Genomic DNA, 23,397 nt, shown 5'->3' on the forward strand with positions numbered 1-23,397 from the left:
TTGACCCGGGTTTGGATGGTAAGAATGCAGGAGGATATGATAGCCTGGCGAGGCAATCATAGGCACGTGATCATGTAGCATCCGCGGCTTGGAACAAACAATTTTACACTTACCTGAACTCAGCTGTGATACATCTTCCTCGCCATCGAAGATGTTTCAATCCCGGATTCCGCTTTTACACCAGGGGTGTGCTAAGTTAGGTGAAAAGCCTCATGCATTTATCCGTTGCTTTTCTGCCACTGACTTGACCAACACGCCTCGATCCGGTAAGTCTGCAAATTTTGTGGTGGTGCCAACCATGGGGCTGCCTGTATACCTTCGCTTAGGTTGTGTCGATGAATCTTCGATAACACTCTTGGAGGCTTCTATTTGACTTGGGCATATATATATATTTCACTGTTTGGTCCTAATCATCCCAGGTACTCGAGGAGTTACTACCTCGTCCACCTCGAACTCAAGCGAAACCTCCCAGGCTCGACCTAGAAGGCCTATTATCCCGCCAGCTCGTCTGAATCCCAGAAACACGGGCTCCGATCGTCCTCTTCCTCGAAGAGTTATTGATGCAAGATCCTTAGCCGCCGGTCGAAGCGGTTCTCAGCCCACCAACATCATAAGGGGGCCGAGACTTCGGACTCCTCAGAACTTAACAGCTGCCCGGAGCCGCGGACCGAGACCTCCCACGCAAAAGTCCACAGCCAAAGATCGGACGCAACGTCGCACACGCAATCCATCAGATATCGATACAGATGAGGCGATCGATGGACAAGGAATTGAAGACGTTTTCCGTGAACTTGAAGAGCAAGCAAAGCCCGTTTCCGTTCGTTATGATCCAGAGCCCGTCACTTTAGACTCGCTAAGGGAGACGTGGCCATCTCTGCCCACCGATGTCGGTGCCCATACAGCTGGAGTTGCTGAGACACTGTCGTCGATCAGCGCCCGCTTCGCCCACGGTTATGTTTCTCCTACAGAAATGGGCAAGCGGCTTTTCCAAGGCAGATACGTCCGCTTCTTGGACGAGGAGGAGAAGTCATTTGCTGTAGCAGAGGCAAGGAGGCTGTCTCAATTACTTGCGGACAAGCTCTCACAGCGAAAAGGCGATTTGGTTGAGCCTATCGAAGTCACTTTCAGCCCAATTGACGAAAAGGATCGAAAGACTCTGATTGAATTGCTCGTTCAGGGTAAATACCCAGCGACCTTAAGTGGGCAGTCTGCCCGATCCCCCGTCCTAGATCAAATTGCGACGAATTTGAAAAACAATGGGTCATATCTCACAGCTGGAAAGGATACGCAGTTCTTTGCTAAGGTGGAATCACTTCTGACCTCTGGCCGTCCTACAAGACGTGTTTAACCGTCCTCATTTTTGCTGTACTTCATGTATACTTAGTCATCTATTCTTACATACGTTGCTTTTGCTGATGTGGCTTGGGCTCCCGGTTGTAACTCTCGGCGACTGGAAAGCAGTTTCTAGAAGCTGTAAATGTTCATGACCTCTGGCCTCGCTGTGAGAGAAAGAGGCTTGATTGCCAGTTTGTTTCATGCTCTCTCCATGGCCTTCTTTGCTGTTTCAAATAGTTCTTTCACATCTTTCTGCCCCTTCTCTGAGAGTTTTTCCATCTGTTCCTGTGCCTTTCGCACATCATCCGGTCTAGCAGTCTTCTTTTTCTGCATGTCTTGGAGTCGTTTGTGTACAACACCTCTCGAATCCCGCACTGCCGTAACCGCTTTTTCCATCGCTTTCTTGGCCATGGTAACTGCCTGTTCCCGGGATTCTTTCGTAGGGGGTGGGATGGGAACATTGAGCTGGAGAGCATTGTGAGGATCGGCTTGAGGGGTCAAAGATAAATTGGAGGAAATGATCGCAGAGATAATTGATTTAACGTGCTAGAACTCAAGGTTAATAGGTCAGAGTAAGCTCAACAGCCATTCATATAGCATAAATATGTCGAAAAGGCCAACTTGGAAGGGTGAATTGCCATACATCCTCTTCCGCAGCCAAGACCGTAACCATGCGTCCGCCCTTCGGTATGACCTGGGCTAAGTCTCCAAGTCTCAGTGTCTCTTTCTTCGCCTTGCTGAGCTGTACCCGAAGGCTCTCGATGGCATTTATATCAAACCGGCCACCGCCGCGGAATTTAGAGAGATCATCTTTCAAGCTAGACAAAGCAGTAGAAATACCATCATGCAGTTGTGAGAGATCGTAAGGGTCACCAGAAGATGGTGAGTCTTTAAGGGCTCTATCGTCGGCTACTGCGCTGGAAGATAATCTTAATTTATCCTTCTTCTTGTGAAGTGCAGCTGAGTTGGAAAAATTGCGATATGCCAATACGCCTGCAACTTTGTGTTGAGCAGAGAGCCTATGCAAACCGGTGAGCGGTGAGGAAGAAATGACTGGAGCGATTGGAGGGAAGCATCGAGCGCCAAAGACTTGCGAAAGTGTTGTAGTTGCACGCATTGCTTTTGGATAGGTGTTGGTTTGTTTCGCAGAGTGGTTTGGTCTTGACAAGATCACCACACATGCGAGGTTTCTGCTGAGCTTGAACCTTTGCATGGCTTACTTAAGGCTGGACCAGCCAGTAGCATACTGCGCATGCTGTACATATTACATAACAACATTGGGTTAGACCCACTTGGTATGGGTAACATCGAAGCTTTCTTAAGGTCAGAGTGAAACACTCATGTGTTTAATATGCCCAAGTGCTACTTGATTACTTGTGTGTACGTCCATCTCTAGTGATGGCACATTGTGTAACCTTTGAACGAGAAAAAATGTACTTTTCATATTTGTCTCCCCAATCATAAATAAACACTCTCAATCCAGAAAGGGTCCATAGGTAACATCATAGTCTTTGATCTCATGTGTAGCGAAATGATTCTTCACTGAAAATAGCAAGTAAGGGTCGGGGGTAACTCGGAAGGCAGGCTCTCTGGTCTCAAGATGGACGATTATTATAGCAGATGAGGCTTGGAAGAAGGATTAACGAGTAGCCATGGCCTTGGTGATGAGTCTCTTGAGGGCAAGCTCCTTCTTCTTCAAATCCTCGGGGGTGGAATCCTCAATCTCAAGCTGGGCCATGGCATCGCTGAGAGCGGATTCAATCTTCTCCTTGTTGCCACGCTTGAGCTTAAGGGACATGGTGGGGTCGGAGACGATTTCTTCAACGCGAGAGATGTAGGACTCAAGCTGCTGGCGAGACTCAAACTTCTTGGTGAAAGCCTCATCGCTAGACTTGAACTTGGCAGCATCTGGACGTGTTGTTAGTGCAAGAAACTATCAGAGCGGCAAAATCTCTTACCATCAATCATCTGCTCGATTTCAGTGGTAGAAAGCTTGCCAACAGCGTTAGAGATAGTGATATTAGCAGTACGGCCAGACGACTTCTCAGTAGCAGTGACCTTAAGGATACCGTTGACATCAACCTCGAAGACAACCTCAAGGGCAGCTTCACCAGCTCTCATGGGAGGGATGGGTGCCAAGGTAAACTCGCCCAATGAGGTATTGTCAGCACAGTTAGTACGCTCACCCTGGTAAACGGGGAACTGGACGGTGGTTTGGTTATCAACAACAGTTGTGAAGGTGCGCTTCTTAATGGTAGGGACAGTCTGGCCACGGGCAACAACGGGGGCGAAGATGTTACCCTCCATAGCAACACCAAGAGACAGAGGAACAACATCAAGGAGCAGAAGATCCTGCGTCTCGGCGGAGGTGGCCTTTCCAGACAGAATTCCAGCTTGCACGGCAGCACCGTAGGCAACAGCTTCATCGGGGTTAATGCTCTGTCAATCATGTCAATTTATGGGTCAATAGGAGATTATTGGGCGGCATGTTTACCTTCTCCAGCTTCTTGCCATCGAAGAAATCGCTGAGAAGTTTCTGGATACGTGGGATACGGGTAGAACCACCGACGAGCACGATCTCGTCAACCTGGCTCTTCTCAAGACCGGAGTCCTTCAGGACCTGCTGAACAGGCTCAAGAGTGCCCGAGAAAGACTTGGCGTTGAGATCTTCGAAACGGGCACGGGTGATGGAGGAGTTGAAGTCCTCGCCATCGAACAGAGAATCGATCTCAACTGTGGTCTGGGTGGCGTTGGACAGAGTGCGCTTAGCACGCTCACAGGCGGTTCTCAGGCGACGGAGGGCTCTAGGGTCACCTGACAGGTCCTTTCCAGTCTTGCGCTGGAACTCCTTCTTGAAGAAGTCCAGAAGGTTAGTGTCGAAGTCCTGTCCACCAAGGTGGGTATCTCCAGCGGTGGCCTTGACGGTGAAGACACCTCCCTGGATGTTGAGGAGGGACACATCGAAAGTACCACCACCCAGATCGTAGATGAGGACATTACGCTCCTTCTCGGACTTGCCGGAGCCGAGACCATAAGCGATAGCAGCAGCAGTGGGCTCGTTGATGATACGGAGGACATTGAGGCCAGCAATAGCACCGGCATCCTTGGTAGCCTGACGCTGGTTGTCGTTGAAGTAGGCAGGAACCGTGATAACGGCCTTCTCAACCTTCTTTCCGAGCTTGGTCTCGGCAACTTCCTTCATCTATCTCAGAAGTCAGTACCCGACCCGATGACCGGTTTTGGACACAACTCGATTACCTTCATCAAGACCATGGAGGAGATTTCCTGAGGGGTGAAAGTCTTTCTCTCGCCAAGGTATTCGACCTCAACGGCAGGGTTCCCACCCTGGTCGACAACCTTGAAAGGCCACGACTCGATGTCCTTCTTCACAATAGGGTCCTCGGACCGGCGACCAATAAGACGCCTGGTATGCATTAGATTCTGCATGTCACAGGGGAGCCCTCAATGGGTTGAGAATACTCACTTGATGTCGAAGATAGTGTTCTCGGGGTTCATGGCAGCCTGGTTCTTGGCGGCCTCGCCGATCAGACGTTCCTTGTCGGTGAAGGAAACGAATGAGGGGGTTGTGTAGCTACCCTGCTCGTTGGCGACTAATGGACTTGTTAAGCATGGCGGCTAATATCCAATGACAGGCAGATACATACTGATCTCAACATTGGTGCCTTCATAGTTGGCAACGCAAGAGTAGGTTGTGCCTGAATTTGTTGTCAGCCATGTTCAGAAAACATCTGCACGTTGTACAGAAATTTCACATTCGATGGATGAAGATAGCAAGGTGAGTTAGCATACCAAGATCGATGCCAATGGCACCTTCATAAACCTCGTCAGCCATATTGAAGATGTGAGAAACTGATATGGAGGTGGGAGGAATCTAGGTGAAAATTTTGGGGGAGATTGTTGGAGGGAGAAGGTCTTATAAAAAACGCCCCAGGTGTTGAGGTGGGAGTGATTAAATTTTTATTCTGCAAAGGGAAAGGTAAAAAAAATGGAAGGAAAAAACCCCACTTTTCCTCTTTTTCTTTGGTTCTCGTTTCCCTCCAAGGCTCCAACCCTCCCGCGCCCTCGGCTGAGATGACCTACTATCTTAGTAACACTTAACCCTTAGTAATCGCCGTTGCGCTCAGTCGGTATTATGTTAACTTACATAACTAGTTAGTTGCTTGTTAGGTTAGGTCATCTAGCCATTACCTCTGTCAAGACTGGCAACTCGGAACCGAGAATATTCAATACGCAGCGCAGCCTCTTCCTTGCCATTTCAGGTATGGCCAGCTGTCAGGCTATGGATACTTATCCAGTCAGGCCTAGTATACTAGTAAGCCTAGGCCTCAACCTCTCACAGTCCACACATTCCTCACAGCCGTAAAAGTACTAAGCAGCTGCCTAGGAGTGTCATTAACCAACTATAAACCGCTATATTGCTGACTATTTTGTAATAAGGGAGTACTGAGTGAAAGGCTACTGATAACATATTCTGTTCCTATAAGGGGCAAAATGGAAACAGAAGATACAAAGAGTATATAATAAAGAACTCTAGAATTCACATTACAGACTTGCTATAGATGAGGTCTTGAAGCTTGGTATAGAACTATATAGTACATTCTGAATAACACATAAGAGCTCATACTTTTGAACATATTAACAGCCTTTGTATACCCGAGTCAATACAATTTCTACCTGTGATTTTCTCGCAGTCAGTCCCTTACTGGACTTATTATAGGTATAACAGCCAATGCTATCTTATATCCGCAATACACCATCACAATGTCCTACAGAATACAGCGTAGCGATGGATAAGATATTTGAGTGGGACAGTGTGTAATCTTCGGAGAGATTGCTTTGTTTCAGAAGGGCAGACCCAGAACCCTGATCACAGGCAACTTTTTATTGTCTAGAAGGCTATTTGACCCATTTTCCTATCTAAAAAGAGTGGTAGAATCATATGGCCTCTGCTAGAATGGCACAAGCTATCAGCTGCGGTTCAAACAAAAACCAGACTACCAAGTGTAGTAAACTGTCCTAGAACATCAAGATATCCCAATACTAGAGGTATCTCAAATCGAGTCCAGCCTCCAGGCTACGGAACCTATCCCTCTCCCGGCAAGATCGGATGTGTCCTTTGAACAATAGAACCAAGCATCCAATGTATTCATGGAACCAGACACAGAGAAACAAGAGATATTGTTTTTGTCATGCTGCTCTAGTTGTTGCGAGGTTTCCAGTTCATTATCAGATTGGTTACTTATGTGTTATTGATACTGCATAGGTTTTGCGCAATCGGCTCGTAACTAGCGAAACCTCAATTGGAGGAAGAAATTTCTCGCACTATGCAATATGCTCAAAAACTTTTGTTCAAATAGAGAAAAACCAGTGCATAGTGTATGAACAAGGGGTTGACTTATTCGGTAGAGATATTTCCATCCTATATAGTTGACACCTCAGGCACTGAAATGAACCTGGATAATCCCACTAACAGTATCCCAAAGAGTTGCAAAGCCACTTGGTTAACTTCGTCGACCCCTTCCAATTTTCTCTCCCTCGGCCCGATAATAATCACAAATCTTGCATGCATATCACGATTCTTACACATCCCAGGTCATTGGAGAGAATTTAATCGCACTGTACCCGTGTCCAAATATTAACTACTGTTTGTCCCGGTTCCTGCGCCTGTTGCAGTGTACTGTTGCCTGAACCGTGAGTTCCCATACAGAACCACAGATTATCTTCTTCTTATGAAATTCGAATTATCCACTCACTAACCTGGCCATCTTGCTTATAACTAGAATACTTCGTCTGTACTGTGTCATCAACCCCTTCGTCGTTCCAGATGGATATCGATATGAGCAGAAGAAATAAGAAGCCACGTCTACTACTAGAATCAGAACGTGAGAGACTCGAAGAGTTCATTGACTCTATACACTACTCTGCCAGGTAATTAATTTGACCAGGAGTGTATGGCTTGTTCTCACCGTCCTCTGGTTTCTAGATACTCCGATGATCAATTCGAATACCGACATGTCCAACTTCCTAAGAACATGCTGAAAAAGATACCGGCCGACTACTTTGATAGCGCAAAAGGAACTTTAAAACTGCTCTGGGAAGATGAGTGGCGTGCGCTTGGTATAACTCAGGTATGGCTGTTTGAAAATGATGCCTATAACGATTTGATAGGTCAAGGTGGTTCTAATCCACTGTGCAGAGTTTGGGCTGGGAGCATTACGAAGTACATGAACCGGAGCCTCATATTCTATTGTTCAAGTGAGTTTCAAACATTCGCCCGATTACGATACCTCTGACAACAACATATAGACGTCCTCTCAACTATCAGCCACCGCTGTCCCAGTGAGCAAGAGGAGTACGATTGAGAACTCCGTCGGGCTTGCCTATGCCAAACAGGAGACCGAGGCTCCGAAGCGGACTTTTTGTGCGATCAGAAGAGACTCGTACATGAACATCTAACCAGACAGTTGCTTCACACAAACTGATGCCACGAGTTCGTTCTTCACATGTGATTCAATTTCAGCCTGAGAAGTCACCTCATGTTACATTCTTGGCAAGCCATTGCTCCAATTGGGTGGCCGTGAAGCTACTGCCAATTTCTGGTTCTTCAGTTACCTGGCCAGCAAAGTCACTACGAAGACCGAAGCGTCTTAGGCTATACGCTGCCCACATTGAACTAGACGATTGGGGAGAGATGAGCTCCAATAACCCGGTTCGACTATACCCCGGATCAGTTTATTTGTGGTTGACTTAAAATAGTAATCTATCTGAATACGAACCTTGACCATCAATAAGTTAACCTCGGCTACCTTGTTTCCTGTATTCAATTGCTCTTGGTCCCCAGCTTCAACGCCCACTCTCAAAGAATCAAGCATTCTTCGCATCTCCCAACGACACTTGCTGCAATTTTCGCCGACTTTTGATACACTTTACTGCATCGCGTACAGTGCGATGTTGAGGTCGAAGGAAACACACCAATATTTGAGAATGCAGTGCTGAATTCCCATGATATCTCGGGAGCTATTTTGAGGGCCGCAGCAGCTTGGTGTGTTCGTATTGATGAAGGGTGACAGGGCTGAATATGCTGGCGGAATGTAGCTTGAGGTATAATCAAGACATAGACATTTGCATCCATAGGCCTAAGAGCAGATGTAGAAGGTATCGAGGAGCCTCGCGGAGAGTAAGATAGAGGTATTGCTCAGTAGACACCTCGCAGCAAATATGCTTGAGCACGTAGGAAATCCTCAGCCGGGTCTGTTTGGAAGCGCAAGTTGAATGCTTGTTCAGCATATTAATCGCATTTGTAAACATACAAGGCTCCAGGATATATGCTTACACAAAGTAGGACCTCATAGACATTGACAAGCCAATCTCAAACGGAGAGTTATTTTCTATCTATATGTTTTGATCAGGGGAGTACGGATAACGAGCGAAGTAAAACACTACTAATGCCTTGTGACCGCGGGAGGAAAAAAGAAGTTTTGGGACGATAAAGGACAAGAAGGCAAATGGATGCATGGGGCTATGGCTGACACTTCAGGCCGCTTGTTGGCTGATGTCATAACCCTAGTTAGGTGTAATGCAATTGGTAAGCAAGTGGACACAGCAGGCAAGTAGGCACCCGTATATATTATTATTATATACTTAAAGTTAAAGCAATTCAACTATTATTATTCTTGTTAAATATATTTGTATTATTACATTCTTCACAGAATAAGAGGGTTATGTTTATTATATTATTAAAACTATTTTATGGCAGTTTCTGAATACATAGATATGAGTGTATATAAAGTATGGTTTTTTAAAAAAACCAAAGACTCGGAAAGACGAAAAGACCAAAAAATATCCGAAAATAGTATAAAAAATAGGCTCCTAGATATATAGTAGAATCGGTAACTATAAGGTATACTATAAATCCTACTATCTTAAAAACAATATTTATATTAAATTAAGTATATAAAAATATATCGATAATATAACTATTAGAAAGAAAATAACAAACGGTTGAAAAATATTTTACTAAAATTTATAATACAGTAGACAGAAATATAAAAAATTAATAAAAGTAATATTTGAAAAATAAAAAAATTGAAAAATAAAAAAATTAAAAAATTAAAAAAATTAAAATATTCATAATATTAAATATAAATATTAAATAGTTCAATAAGTATATTAATATAATATTTATAATTATAAACTAGTTTATTCATAGTAATATTATTTTTATAAATCTATTTATCAAATCAAAGACTGTATTTTTGAATAAATAAGATATTATATTATAAGAATATAATAACAGTCATATAAAATAATATATTTATTAAAAACAGCAGTATTTCTTAATACTCTGACTATTCGGAGAAGTAATTATTAGTTCTCCGGGTACAGAGAGAGAGAGGGGGGGGTACTAAAAAATACAGGTTTAAAGTATATAATTAAAATAATAAAATATATATACTAGAAACAAAAAAAATCAAATCTATAAATATAACAACCAATAGAAGCAATGATATAAAATAAATGTGACAGTTGCAGCCGATGAATAAATAGATGAATAAAGTTGATTATATTAAAATAGTTGTTTTTTATAGAACTACTGAAAGTCTGAACTATAGAAGAACTATCTAAGATAAAAAATTACAGTAGAATTAATATTACTGAAAATACTACAGCTAATTACAATATATACCTGTTTTATAAAAAACAACACCCGTGTTAAGAATTAGATATAGAAAAAAATAGAATATATAAAAATTGTGGAGGGCCTGGCCTCCTATTGGCTGGGTAGCTCACCGTCTTCGGCCGGCAGTTTAGATAAATACTTAAATAGCTAGAATTTATCTTTTTTTATATTTTTAGATTATAAACTTTTTCTTATCTATTACTTTTTTTAAAGCATCAACTCTATTAATATTTTATTAAAAAATCTTATATCTATTAAATTTATATTATTTATAATATCTTTTTTTTCAATTTTTGATTTTTATATATATTAAATGTAACATTTTCGTATATAATAGTAGAGATAATACTACAGCCAGTTGATTTAATTAAAATATTTTTAATATATACTAAGAATATTAAACTAAAAAACTATTATAGAAATAGAAAGACTATTATCTAATATTATATATAATATAAATCAAAATATAAAATTCTTTCTAATAAACTATTAGACTTTTTATTAATATTATTAATACTTTTTATTAATAAATAAAAATAAAATATTTAATTATATATTAGTAAAATAAATCTCTATTTTTATTATATAAAAAGTTTTATTGATAAAATCTTACTATAATTAATCTCGGGCCAGAAATATTTTAATATATAAAAATAATAGTTAATTTTAATTAATAAATAGTTTATAAACTTAATATTCAAAAATATATTTTAAAAAATTTAAATCAGTTCTTAAAGCTTAAATACATAGATAAGATTTTTACTATTATTTTTAAAAGTATTTATAAAAAGAATATATTTAAAACATAAGCTATAACTATTAGATTTCTAATTATTATACAATACCTACTGCTATAGCAGTTCATATTTACTATTATGGCAGCTCGCTTAAAAACTAATATAGATTTATTAGATTTTTAATCCGAATATTTATATTATTATATTATATATTTTTTTATATAATATATTATTTTAAGATTATTAAAAAGAAGATTTTTAAAGAATTAATTTTAAAATTAATAAAAAACTATTTTTAATTATTTTATTTATTTTATTTAATTAGTATATCTACTATATTAAATAGTATCTAATAATTTCTTATTCTTTAAATTTTTAGTTATTTAAGAAAAAGTAATATATTATCTAATAAATTTTTACTACAATTATTTTAAAATATTTTATTTATTTTTAAATTATATTATTTAATTTAAATAGCTTTTTAGAAAGCATTAGCTATTATTGTGAGAGCCATGCGGAAGGCATCCAAACGGAGTAGCAGATTAAGACTAGTTTAATATATTTAATCTTTTTACTTTATTTATACTGTATTCAGATAATATAATACCGCGGGAAATATAGCTATTTTTCTTTTTTTTATTTAAGATTTTATTTAAATAGTATTATACTAATAAAATTTAATTAGTCTGATCGGCTGTTATATAATTTTAAATATTGTTTTTTTTTATTTTTATTTTTTAAAGTTTTTTATAACTAAAATATATAAAAATATATATTTTTATTATTATTAAAAAGTTTTTTTTATTTTTATAAATTAACAGCGATAACAGTCGACTTTAAAAAATATTTATTAAAAAAAATATAAATTTAGAATTATAAATTTTAACTAAATTTTTATTATTATAATTATAGACTGTATAGTAGCCGAAAAATTAAAAAGATTTAATTTAAATCTAAATATATAACTAAATTATTATTAAAATTAAAAAAATTTTATTATTATAATCTATAAATTATATAAAACTAATAAATAGAAATTGGATTTTAAAATAAATTAAATTTTAATTTAATTAATATTAAAATTAAAGTATTAAGAATCATTATAATAATATAAAATATATTAAAGATTAAATTATTTAAAAATAAATATAAAAATTAATTTTATTTATAAATAAAATTAGTAAAATTCTTAAAAAAAATATTATATTTAAAAAATTTTATAATTTTTATAAAAAAGATTTTATATATATTTTTAAATTAGTATTAAAAATTTATAATAAATTTAAGAAAAAAATTAGTAATTATTAACTAAAATAAATAAGCTAAGAAAAAGTCTGGTTTAATTAAAAATTAATTAAAAAAATCCTATTTTATAATATTAACTTATTAAAAATAAAAATAAATATTCTAAAAAATAAGATAATTTAAATTAAGATATAATAAAATATTATATAAATTCTGATAACTAGTATAAATTAAAAAATTTTAATTTTTTAAAAAATTATAAAATTCTTTAATTTTTTGATATTTAATAATAAAAATAATATTATTTTTAAAAATTAGAAGTTTATAATTAAATAAAAACTTAAAACTAATATTAATTATTATAAAAATCTAATTATATAAAAAATATATATTACTAGTTATTATAAGAATAATATTTATAAATATTTATTTTTTTTAAATTAAAAATTAAAATTAAATATTTTTTTAAAAATATAATAAATATTTTATTTTATTTAACCGCAATTTATATTAATTTAAACTAAAAATAGAATATTAAATTAAAGTATATATATTTTAAAATAATTTTAAAATAAAAATTCTATAATTTTTATATTTAGTTTTACTATCTAACCGGCGAAATAGATATTTTAATAGATTTTTAAAAATTTAATTTTTATTAAAAGCTATTTTTAAAATTTAAAAAACTAATTTTTATTAAATTTTATAAATCGAATATTAATTTTAAATAATATACTTTTATATATACTAAAGTTTCTAAAAATATAAATAAAAATATAAAATACTATTATTAAATCTTATCTAGAAATTATAAAAATAATCTAAATAATAAAACTATTTTAATAATTAATAAAAATAAAATTAAAATCCTATTTAATTTTATATAAATAAAGAAGTTCATATTATATTACTAGCTGAAGAAAAATATTTTTATTATAAAAAATCTAAATATTTAAATTATAATTATATAAAAAAGATATTTTTTATTAAAATAATAAAAAAAAGCTAAATCTAAAAATATATTAATAATAAATTTAATCTAAAAAAAGTTTTTATTTTAAATATAATAAATATAAACTAGTAGTATATTAATCTAAAAATATTATTAAAATTTCTAAAAAATAGTTTTATAATTAAAATTCTAATTTTAAAAAATATAATAGCTGTTTTTATTTAAATTTTAATATATATTAGAATAAATATTTATATTTATATTAATACTAAATTTATAATTAAAATAGAAATATTTCTTAAAATAAAATTATTTAAATTATAAAATATTTAAAATATAATTAGATTTAATGAAAAATTTTTTATTTTTTTAATATATATAATTATTTTAATCTTATAGTAGAAGAAAGACTTTTTAAATAGATTTTTTTAATCTTAGATTTAGAATCCTATAATATAATCTTAGAAAAATTATAATTAATAAAATAAAAAGTCTTATTAAATTATTATATAAACTAATTTATATAGTTTAAAGAATTTTTATTTAAAAAAGATTTAAATCAGATTTTTATAAATAGTTTTTTCTAGAATTATTAAATATTACAAAGTAAACTAGATATATTAAAAAAATATTAAATAAAAAAATAAATTAATTATTAGATTAAAAAATAAATAATAAATAATTTTTTTTATCAAATTATTAAAATATTTTTATTTAAAATAATTAGTAATTATATAATATTATTTTTTCTAACTATAAAATATTAGAATAGCTAGTAAATAATAATTTATTTTTAGATAAAAAAATAATTAAAAAATATTATAATAAAAACTTAAGTTTTTTATTTTATATACAAACTATATAAAAATCAGGTAAAAACAGAATTTATAATATAAACTAAATTTAAATATTATATAAAAGAAATAAAATATTATATTTTAATAAAAAGAAATATAAAAATAAGCTTATAAATAATTAGACTAATAATTAAATAAAATTAAAAATAACTAATTTAAAAATTATATTAATTATAGCAGCCGGCTTCTAGTAATATTTAAAAAAATTAAAATTAAAAACTTTTATTATATTTTTATAAAAAATTAAAAATATAATTAATAAAAAGATAAAAATATTTTTTATTAAATAAAAATAATAAAAGATTATTAAATTTTTTTTAATATTATAATTTAGCTAAAATATTTTTTAAATAAGTTTTAGATATTTTATTATTATTTTATATTTATAATTATAAAATCTAGCTTAATAATAAGTCTTTATTAGAATTTTTTTATTATATAAAATAATAGTTAAAAAACTAGAAGCTGTAAAATATTATATTATTAAAAATTTAGATAAAAGTTTATTATTTTAAGTTTAGTTTTTTTTATATTACTTATTTTAATAGTTTAAAAACCCGAAAAAAATCTTTATATATATATAAATTATTAAAAATTTGATATATTAATTAAGAAAGATCTATATCTATTATTATTAATTAATAAAATTATTAATTAATTAAAATAAACTAAGATATTTATTAAGCTGAATATTAAATAAGATTTTTATTATATCTATATAGATTTTAATTAAAGAAATCTAATTATTTTTTAAACATAATATAATATATTTAAGTATAAAATCCTTTTCTTCAGATTAATAAATAGACTAATAGTATTTTAAAAACTAATAAATAAGATTTTATATAAGTATTTAAATAAATTTATAATTATATATATCAATAATATTCTTATTTATAGTAATATTTTTTTAAATATTAAATTTATATTAGATTGGTTTTTAAAAAATTATATAAAGCCGGTTTATAAGCTGCTATTTATAAATATAAATTTTATATTATAAAAATTAAATTCTTAGACTTTATTATCTTTACCGACGGGATATAAATAAACCCGGAGAAAGTAGTAGTTATTAAGAAATAGAAAGTCCCAAAAACAGTTTATAGAATATAATTGTTCCTAGGATTCTGTAATTTCTATTGATAATTTACTAAGAACTACAGCATACCATCCCCAAACCAACAGACAGACCGAGAACGCGAACCAGTACCTAGTCTAAAGACTGATTCTATTTATTAATAACTTCTATAATAATTAATTAGAACTGCTGTTAATAATAGACTTCACCGCGGTATACCTGCTGTGTATATTTTTTAGAATATTCCTATTTTAAATAAAATATAAATACTAGTTTTAATTATTTTTTAACTAAAAATCTTTAGTAAATATTAAATAGAAAAATATAAATATTATTTATATTTATAATATTATAATCTGTTTTAAAAATATTTAAAAATTTATTAAAAGTAATATTACTAATTTTTAGAAATAATAAGCTATATAGATTAATTATTATTAGAAAAAATTTTTAATTTAAGCTAAAAATAGAGTTTATATTAATTATTTTAGCTAAAACTAAAAATAGCTATTTAAAAAGCTAACTAATAAATAATATAATTTATATAAAATTTTAAAATAAAAAAAATATATTTTATATATAATTATTAATTAATATTAAAATATATTTAATATTTTATTCTAAAATACTTCGATCTGTATTAATAAGTAAACTATTATTAGATTAAATCTAAAATTAAATGAAGTTAATAAATATAAATAAAAATAGAAAATATAAAATAAAAAAAATTCTTAATTTTTATATATATTAGAAATATTTAATATATTATATTAAATAAAAAAACTTGGATAAAACAGATTTATTATAATATTTAATAAAAAATTTAAAAAATATTTTTATACTTTTAAAAAAGTTTTATAATTTTTATTTAAAAAATTCTAGTTTTTTAAAATATCTAAGAATCTAGCTGAAGATAGCTGTAAAAAAAATCTTTAATTCTAATTATTTTAATAATAATTTTATTTTAGATTTTATAAAATATTTATAGTTTATAATTATACTATAAAAATAATTATAAAAAAGACTATAAAAATACTTCTTATCTAAAAATTGTTAAAACTAATCTAAAGAATAATATAAAAGTTATATAAAAAATATTTAAATAGAATAATAAATTAAAACTAGTTTAATCTATTTAATCTTTTTATTTATACTATATTTAAATAATATAATATTATAAAAAATATAGCTATCTTTCTTTTTCTTTTCTTTTTTTTATATTTAAGATTTTGTTTAAATAACACTATACTAATGAAATCCAGTTGGTCTGATCGGCCGTCACATTATTTACTAATTAAAATAGTTAAAAAATTAAAAAAATAGATTTGAATATTATAAATAAAATATAAAAATATTAAATTTTTAATAAAATTATATTAATATTATATTAGTTTGATTTTTTTTAAATATAAAAAAAATTAAATTAAAGAAACTTTTTATTTTCTTTCTTTGGTTTAGTTTATAATAAAAAATAGAATAGATTTATAATTTATAATATATTTTTAAAAAACCTTTTTAAAAATATTATATAAAAAACCAAAAAATTCTTACTATAATTAGCTATTTAGAGTTTATTTATTAATAAAAATAATATTAATATATTAATAAAAAATCTCCAAAAAACCACCGAAATACTAAAAAATTATAAAATTATTTTATCTAATAGATTTTTTTTACTTAAAATATAATTATTTTATTACTTAATATTATAAAATAGTATAAATAAACTTATTAATAAAATAATTCAAATTTAAAAAAGTTTTATTTTTATTAAAATATCTAAAAATATTATTTTAAATATTAATAAGATAATAAATATATATTAATTTTTTAAGCTGGTATTAGATTATAGTTAATATATTTATAAATATATACTAAAATTATTAGGCTTTTAAAAAGAATACTATTTATTATTATTTATTAATCAAATATATTAAATTAAAAAAAATAGAATCTAAAAAATAAGAAAACTATTTAAATAAAACTTTTAAAAAACATAGATTTTTATAATTAATTAATAAATTTTTTTTATTAAAATCTTTTTAAAATAAAAAAATGTAAAAAAAAAGAAATTTTTTATTATTATAAATATAATAATAAATATTAACTAGCTAACAAATATTTTTATAAAAATAAAAAGAAAATTAAATTAGAATTAATAAAAACAATAATAATTAAAAATTCTTTTATATCTTTAATAAACTGGTTTAAAATAAAAGCTATTATTTACTTTAATGTATTTATTTATTTTAAAAAAAATTTAAAATATATATAAACTTAGATTTATATATTAAAATTAATTTTATTAATTATTAATTTATTTAATAATTGTAACAGTAGTCATAATATAGAGGAGGATGATTGTTGTTCTATTTACTTATTACCAGCTATACTATACTGGATATAATCTTTTAAAAAATAATATATTAAATAATAGCTATTTTATTATTTTTTATAATTTTTAATCTGCCGGCTATAATAATATCTCTTTTTTTAAATACCGTAGTATTCTTATTACCTGTTATTTACAGCAACTTTTCATAAAAAAATATATAAATTAAATAGTTATATTCTAATTTATTAGCTAATTATTTAGCTAATTTAAGATTATTTTATATTTTATAATTTAAACTGTTTTGATAATTTTAGATAGTTTAGTTATAATATAAATACTTTTAATAATAGTTTTATTATAATTAGTTATTAAAATATTATATTTAATAATAAATTAGTTATATTAGATAGTAAGTTTATTATATTTAGTAATAGTATTATTATAAATAATTATTAAAATAATATAATTATTTTATTTTATTTTTAAAATTTTATAAATTTTTCTATAATTATTTATTTATTTATTATACTCGGTAGTAAGAACTGTAATGCTGCTAAATAATTAGTTATATTTTAGAATAATATATATTAAGATTTTTAATTTTTTAATAAAATTAATTTTTTAATACTTTAATTTTAGATTTAATTTATTTAATTTTATTAGAAAGATTTTTAGTAGCTGGATTAATAGTATTAGTATTTATAATATTTTTAAAAATAGTAAGCTTTTTTATTAATTTACTATTTTTATAAAGTAGCTTTATTTTTTTATAGTTTTATTTTTTAAGATCGTGTTTTAGATATTTAATTTTTTTTTATATAATTATAAGTTTATTACCGGCGCTGCTTATAATAGTAAATACAAATAATTTATTTTTAATTATATTAAATATAAATAATTTATTTTTCATAATATTAAATATATTATTCTTAGCTTTACTATTCTTTTAAGATCTTAATCTAATTCTTAAAATTATTAATTATATTTTTAAAATTATTAATTTTGATATTATATTTTTTATAAAAATCTTAGTAATAGATATTTTTTTTAATTTTAAGCTGTATTATTATAATTTATATTATAATAACAACTCTAACTATAGATTTAAGTATAATAGTTATAATTATATTTTTTATATATAAATTTTTAATTTTAATATATTTTATTTTAAGATATTTAATTATTTTTTACAATTTATATAATTAATAATAAATATTATATATTACTTAGAAACCGGCTGTAACACGGTATTTAATGTTATAAAATTAATAATTAATTAATAATTATCTAATATAAAAAATATTAAATAAATTAATTAAATAATTATTTATATAATTAGATTATATATTATCATTAAATATAGTAACTTTATTTTTATTAAATATAATAATAAAATAGTTTTTTATCCACTTATTATTATTTTTTTTATTATTATTCTTAATAATTTTATTAAATTTAGTTTTAAGAAAGTTCTTACTAGTATTAATTAGTTAGAAAAAAATAAGAAAGTTATACTTTTATTAATACTAGTTTTTTTTTTATTATAGTATTTTTTTAGTAAAGAACTTAAATATTATAATAGCTTTTTTCTAATATTATTTAAAAATAGTAACTATTATATAGTACTTAATTAGATTTATTTTATTAATATTTTTATTTATAAAATTCTTATATTAAATAATGTTTTTAGTTGTGATTTTATCTACTCTAATAATTATATACTAAAGCTAATAACTATATTTTATATATAAATATATAAATTAAAATATATAATTATAAAAAATATTATTATTAAGTTTAATATTATTATTTTTTATAATATTAATAGAAATTATAGAAACCAGAGATTTTTTAAACTTAAATATAAAAAGAAGTAAAAATATATACTACAAATTATTTAAAAAAATATAGTATCTTTTAAATAAAAACTTAATAAATAAAATAATAATTTTAAAATAGTCGAAATTATTATTTTTATATAAATAATTAAAGATTTTTAAAGTATTACAGCTTCGAGCTGTTATATCTTTTTTTATTATTTTATTATTTTTAAAGAATATTAGATTAAGAAATATTCGAATAAAAAGATTAATAATAAAATAAATTTAGATTAAGTTTATTAAATAGAAAAAATTTTTTTAAAAAAAATAAAGTTACTTGAGTATAAAAAATAAGATAGTTATAGAGAATAAAATAAATATAGGATCTTAGAAAATATAAAATAAAATAAATATAGAATATTATTATAAAATAAAAAGTAAATATTAATAGAAAAATAAATATTAATAATAAAATAAATATTAATAATAAAATAAATATTAATAATAATATATTATTAGACTATAAGCTATCGGTTATAATCTATTACAAATTAATTAAGTTTTTTTATATTCTTTTTTTATATTTTTTAATTAGATTATTAATTTTAATATTATAATTATAGATCTACTAATTTTTATTTAATAAATAATTTTTTTAGTAAATTAAATATTCTATATAATATGATTTTTTATTATATCTTATATATTATAAAATAAGTATTCTATTAATCTTTTATTTATTAGTATTTTTATTAACTATAGAAGATTTTTTATAACTATAATTAAATAGATTTTTAAATTTATTATCCGGATTTATATAAAGATTATTAATATTAATATTAGTTATATTAATATTATTATTCTATAGAACTAGCTTAAATTATATAATTAATACTACTAGATAAATATAAAATATATTTAGTAACTTAAGTTTATATATTAAATATTCTATTTAATAAATAACTTTATAGAATTTAAAAAACTAATAACTAAGTTTTATTAATATTTCTAAATTAGAAGATAGATTATATTCTTAATAAAAATATAAATAAATTTAATTATTTTTTTAAAAAAATTTCAGCTAATATTATTAATTATAATAATATTTTATATAAATTACTATAAATTTAATTATTTTTTTTATATTTAGTTATAGTTTTTAAAAATCTTAATATTCTAGTTTTTATATTAATTTAAATAAGTACTATAATTAATATAAATCTATTCTAAATAATAACTTATATAGTATTTATCCGGTTATAATATGAATTAAAAAGTTAAATAAGACTATAATTATAAATAATTAATATAATTATAAAATATTTTTAATAGTTAAATAGTAGAATATAATTTTAATAATTCAAATTATATATTTTAATTATTTATTCATTTAAGAATAATAGACTATTATAAATAGCTAATTAATATTTAGCTTTTTATATAATTTTCTAATTATATTTAATATAAAGTAATAATTTCTATCAGAGATTATAATTCATAATATATTTTAATTATAAAACTAAAAATATATAAATATTTTCTAGTTTTATTGTATTATATTTTATTTAATATATTCTAAAATACAGCCGACTTTTTTTATAAATTTATTAATTATAATAAATAGCTAGTTATAGTTATTAATAAAAGAAAAATTACTAATAAAATTTATTATAATCTAATAAAATAGTATTAATAAAAATACTATTAATTAAAAATTATTAAAAAATTAGTATTATAATATTTAGTATAATAGATATTAGAAATAATATAATAAATAAAAATATAATATTTAATAATTTTTATAAATAATAAGATTTTTTAAAGAGTTAAAATATTTTTTAAAATCTTAGTAGTTCTAATTATTATATATTATTTTAAAAAGTTTTTTTATTAAAGACCTAAGAATATATAATTATAGATTATCTAAGATTTTATTATTTTAAATAATAAAATTATTATTATTATTCTTAATATAAATAATATTATTATTATTATTCTTAATATAAATAATATTATTATTATTAATATTCTCATTATTAATATAGAATTATTAGTTATAAATTATTTTATAATTATAAAATATTAAAATAAATATTATTAAATATTACAGATATATAATAGACTTTATTATATATAATAAACTATTATTTTTAATATAAAAAAATACTATTTAAACTAGAATATTATTTATAATATAAAAAATATTTAAAATTTATATAATATAGAAATTAAAAATATAAGTTATATATAAATACAGTCTTTAAATTTATTAAAAAAATAAAACATATTTATATACTTTATAAAAAAATAATTTAAATTATTATAATAGTTAAAACTAATATTATATAATTAGAATATATTATTTATATAAAATAGTTTTAATAAAATATTGGTAACTACATTTATTATATCCAGCTAATAAAAAATATATAATTAAAAACATTATATAAATTAAAAAGTTTTAACTAATTATAAATTAAGTTTATTAATATTAATTATAATATATAAAAAACTTTATAAGAAAAGATTAATAATAACTAAATAATAAATAAAAATTATTAATAGTTAAATAATATTTTTAATTATATATTATATTTTATATAATTTTTATATAAAATATAGAACTTTAAGTTTAATAATCTAATAGTTTTTTTTAGCTGGTTATAATAATTTAAATAAAAATAAAATTAGTTAAATTTTTCTTTATAATAATAGAATAGATTTGTTAAAAATAATATAATTAAATATATAATATATTATAATAAAAAACCGGCTTTAAATATATTAAAATTCATAAAAAAAATAAGACTAGAATTAAAATAAATAAGATTTTATAAATTAATAAGCTTTTTTTATAGTCTTTTAAAAACTTTTTATTTTTTTAAAATAGAATCTAGTATTATTTTTATTATAAATATTTTATATTATTAGTTTTTTACTAGCTTTTTTTTAAGTAAGTCTGTTTTTTATTATTATAAAAAATCTATAATTTAAATAAATTATTTTATTTAATATTAGTAATATTCTATAAGTTTTAAATAATATTTTAGTTATATTAATATTTAAAAAAACTTAAAAGTCTTAATAACTTTAATTTTTATTTTAAAAGTAACTAATCCGAGAATATTAATTTTTAGACTAAAAAGTTTAATAACAAAAAAGATTATAAAAACTTTTAAAAACTTTAGTTTTATATTTAATATTATAAAATAATTAAATATAAGATTAAAATATTATAAATATTTTTTAAACTTATGAAATATAATTATAATATTATTAATATATATATAATAAAATTCTATAAAATTTTTTAAATTAATATTTATTTAATATTAGATATATAGAATACTATTTATAAAATTTATAATAGTAATATTAAATATTTTTTATTTTTTATAAATAATAGGAATAAGTTTTTTTTAGTAGTCTTAATAGATTTTTTATTAATAAAAGAATTTAGCGGTATTAATTATTATAATAAAATAATACTTTTAAACTAGATTAGTAATATATTTTTATTATAAAATAAAATATCTATTAGATATTATTTTTATATTTATTTTATAAAGATTAATAATAATATACTTTTTTTATTTATATTTTTTTATTATATCATAAATATTATACTAAATAATAAAAATTAGATAAATAAAAAAAATATATAAAATTACATATTTTATCTTATTTTAGTTTTAAAGCTTATTAAATATTTTATTAATGATATAATAGTTATTAGAATTTATATAATATATATAAGTTTTTAAAGCTTAATATTCCTAATTTTTTTTATAAATATTTTTATTTATTATAATTTTAAAACTTTTATTACATTAATATTAGAGCTGCTAGTATTTATCTAAATATTATATTTTAATATAATATATTATGATAAATAATATTATAATATATACTAATTTTTATTATTATATAATATTATATTATTATTTATTATAAAAGTTTTTTCGACTGTTAATAATTTATTACTAATAGCTATTATATAAATATTATTGTTTATTATAATATAGGTTATTATAAGATTATAACTAATATATTATTAATATTATATATTACTATTAAATAATTTAATTTTTTTAGTTTTAATTTTTATAATGAGTTTTAAATAGTTTTTTATATAATATATAGAACTATAGTAATTAAATATGATTATTTTTAAATAAATATAATATTAAATATATCTAGTTTTATTATATAAATTATAGATTTTAATAAAAAATAGATTATAATTAATTAAATATATAAAAAGCTGAATATTACCGGCTTAAACAGTTATTAAATTAAAAAAATAGTTATTTAAAGCAGATTAAAATAATATTAAT

At 24.9% G+C, this 23,397-nt stretch overlaps 4 protein-coding genes across 4 annotated transcripts; 2 read left to right on the forward strand and 2 right to left on the reverse strand.

Annotated features, from left to right (window-relative positions):
- The first annotated feature begins 24 nt into the window (after positions 1–24).
- On the forward strand, positions 25–1,441 carry BO66DRAFT_76700 (uncharacterized protein). The gene is made up of 2 exons (XM_025653571.1): positions 25–266; positions 429–1,441. The coding sequence occupies exons 1-2, from the start codon at positions 152–154 to the stop codon at positions 1,346–1,348; spliced, it is 1,035 nt and encodes a 344-aa protein (XP_025504801.1). The 5' UTR covers positions 25–151; the 3' UTR covers positions 1,349–1,441.
- Positions 1,442–2,868: 1,427 nt separating this feature from the next.
- Positions 2,869–5,316, reverse strand: hscA (putative Hsp70 chaperone (HscA)). Its single transcript, XM_025647254.1, has 7 exons — positions 5,146–5,316; positions 5,001–5,051; positions 4,820–4,946; positions 4,594–4,759; positions 3,830–4,537; positions 3,294–3,774; positions 2,869–3,243 (listed from the first exon to the last, which is right to left on the reverse strand). The coding sequence occupies exons 1-7, from the start codon at positions 5,186–5,188 to the stop codon at positions 2,975–2,977; spliced, it is 1,845 nt and encodes a 614-aa protein (XP_025504802.1). The 5' UTR covers positions 5,189–5,316; the 3' UTR covers positions 2,869–2,974.
- Positions 5,317–6,762: 1,446 nt separating this feature from the next.
- Positions 6,763–7,804, forward strand: BO66DRAFT_77069 (cyclin-dependent protein kinase regulatory subunit CKS1). The gene is made up of 4 exons (XM_025653573.1): positions 6,763–7,047; positions 7,137–7,284; positions 7,340–7,611; positions 7,663–7,804. Exons 2-4 carry the CDS (start codon positions 7,181–7,183, stop codon positions 7,716–7,718), a joined length of 432 nt encoding a protein of 143 aa, XP_025504803.1. The 5' UTR covers positions 6,763–7,047; positions 7,137–7,180; the 3' UTR covers positions 7,719–7,804.
- A 328-nt stretch (positions 7,805–8,132) lies between these two features.
- On the reverse strand, positions 8,133–8,837 carry BO66DRAFT_391429 (uncharacterized protein). The gene is made up of 2 exons (XM_025647255.1): positions 8,690–8,837; positions 8,133–8,607 (listed from the first exon to the last, which is right to left on the reverse strand). The coding sequence occupies exon 2, from the start codon at positions 8,486–8,488 to the stop codon at positions 8,213–8,215; it is 276 nt and encodes a 91-aa protein (XP_025504804.1). The 5' UTR covers positions 8,489–8,607; positions 8,690–8,837; the 3' UTR covers positions 8,133–8,212.
- Between the last annotated feature and the right edge of the window lie 14,560 nt (positions 8,838–23,397).

The sequence above is a fragment of the Aspergillus aculeatinus genome, assembly GCF_003184765.1.
Source record: "Aspergillus aculeatinus CBS 121060 unplaced genomic scaffold BO66scaffold_20, whole genome shotgun sequence".
Lineage (NCBI taxonomy): Eukaryota > Fungi > Ascomycota > Eurotiomycetes > Eurotiales > Aspergillaceae > Aspergillus > Aspergillus aculeatinus.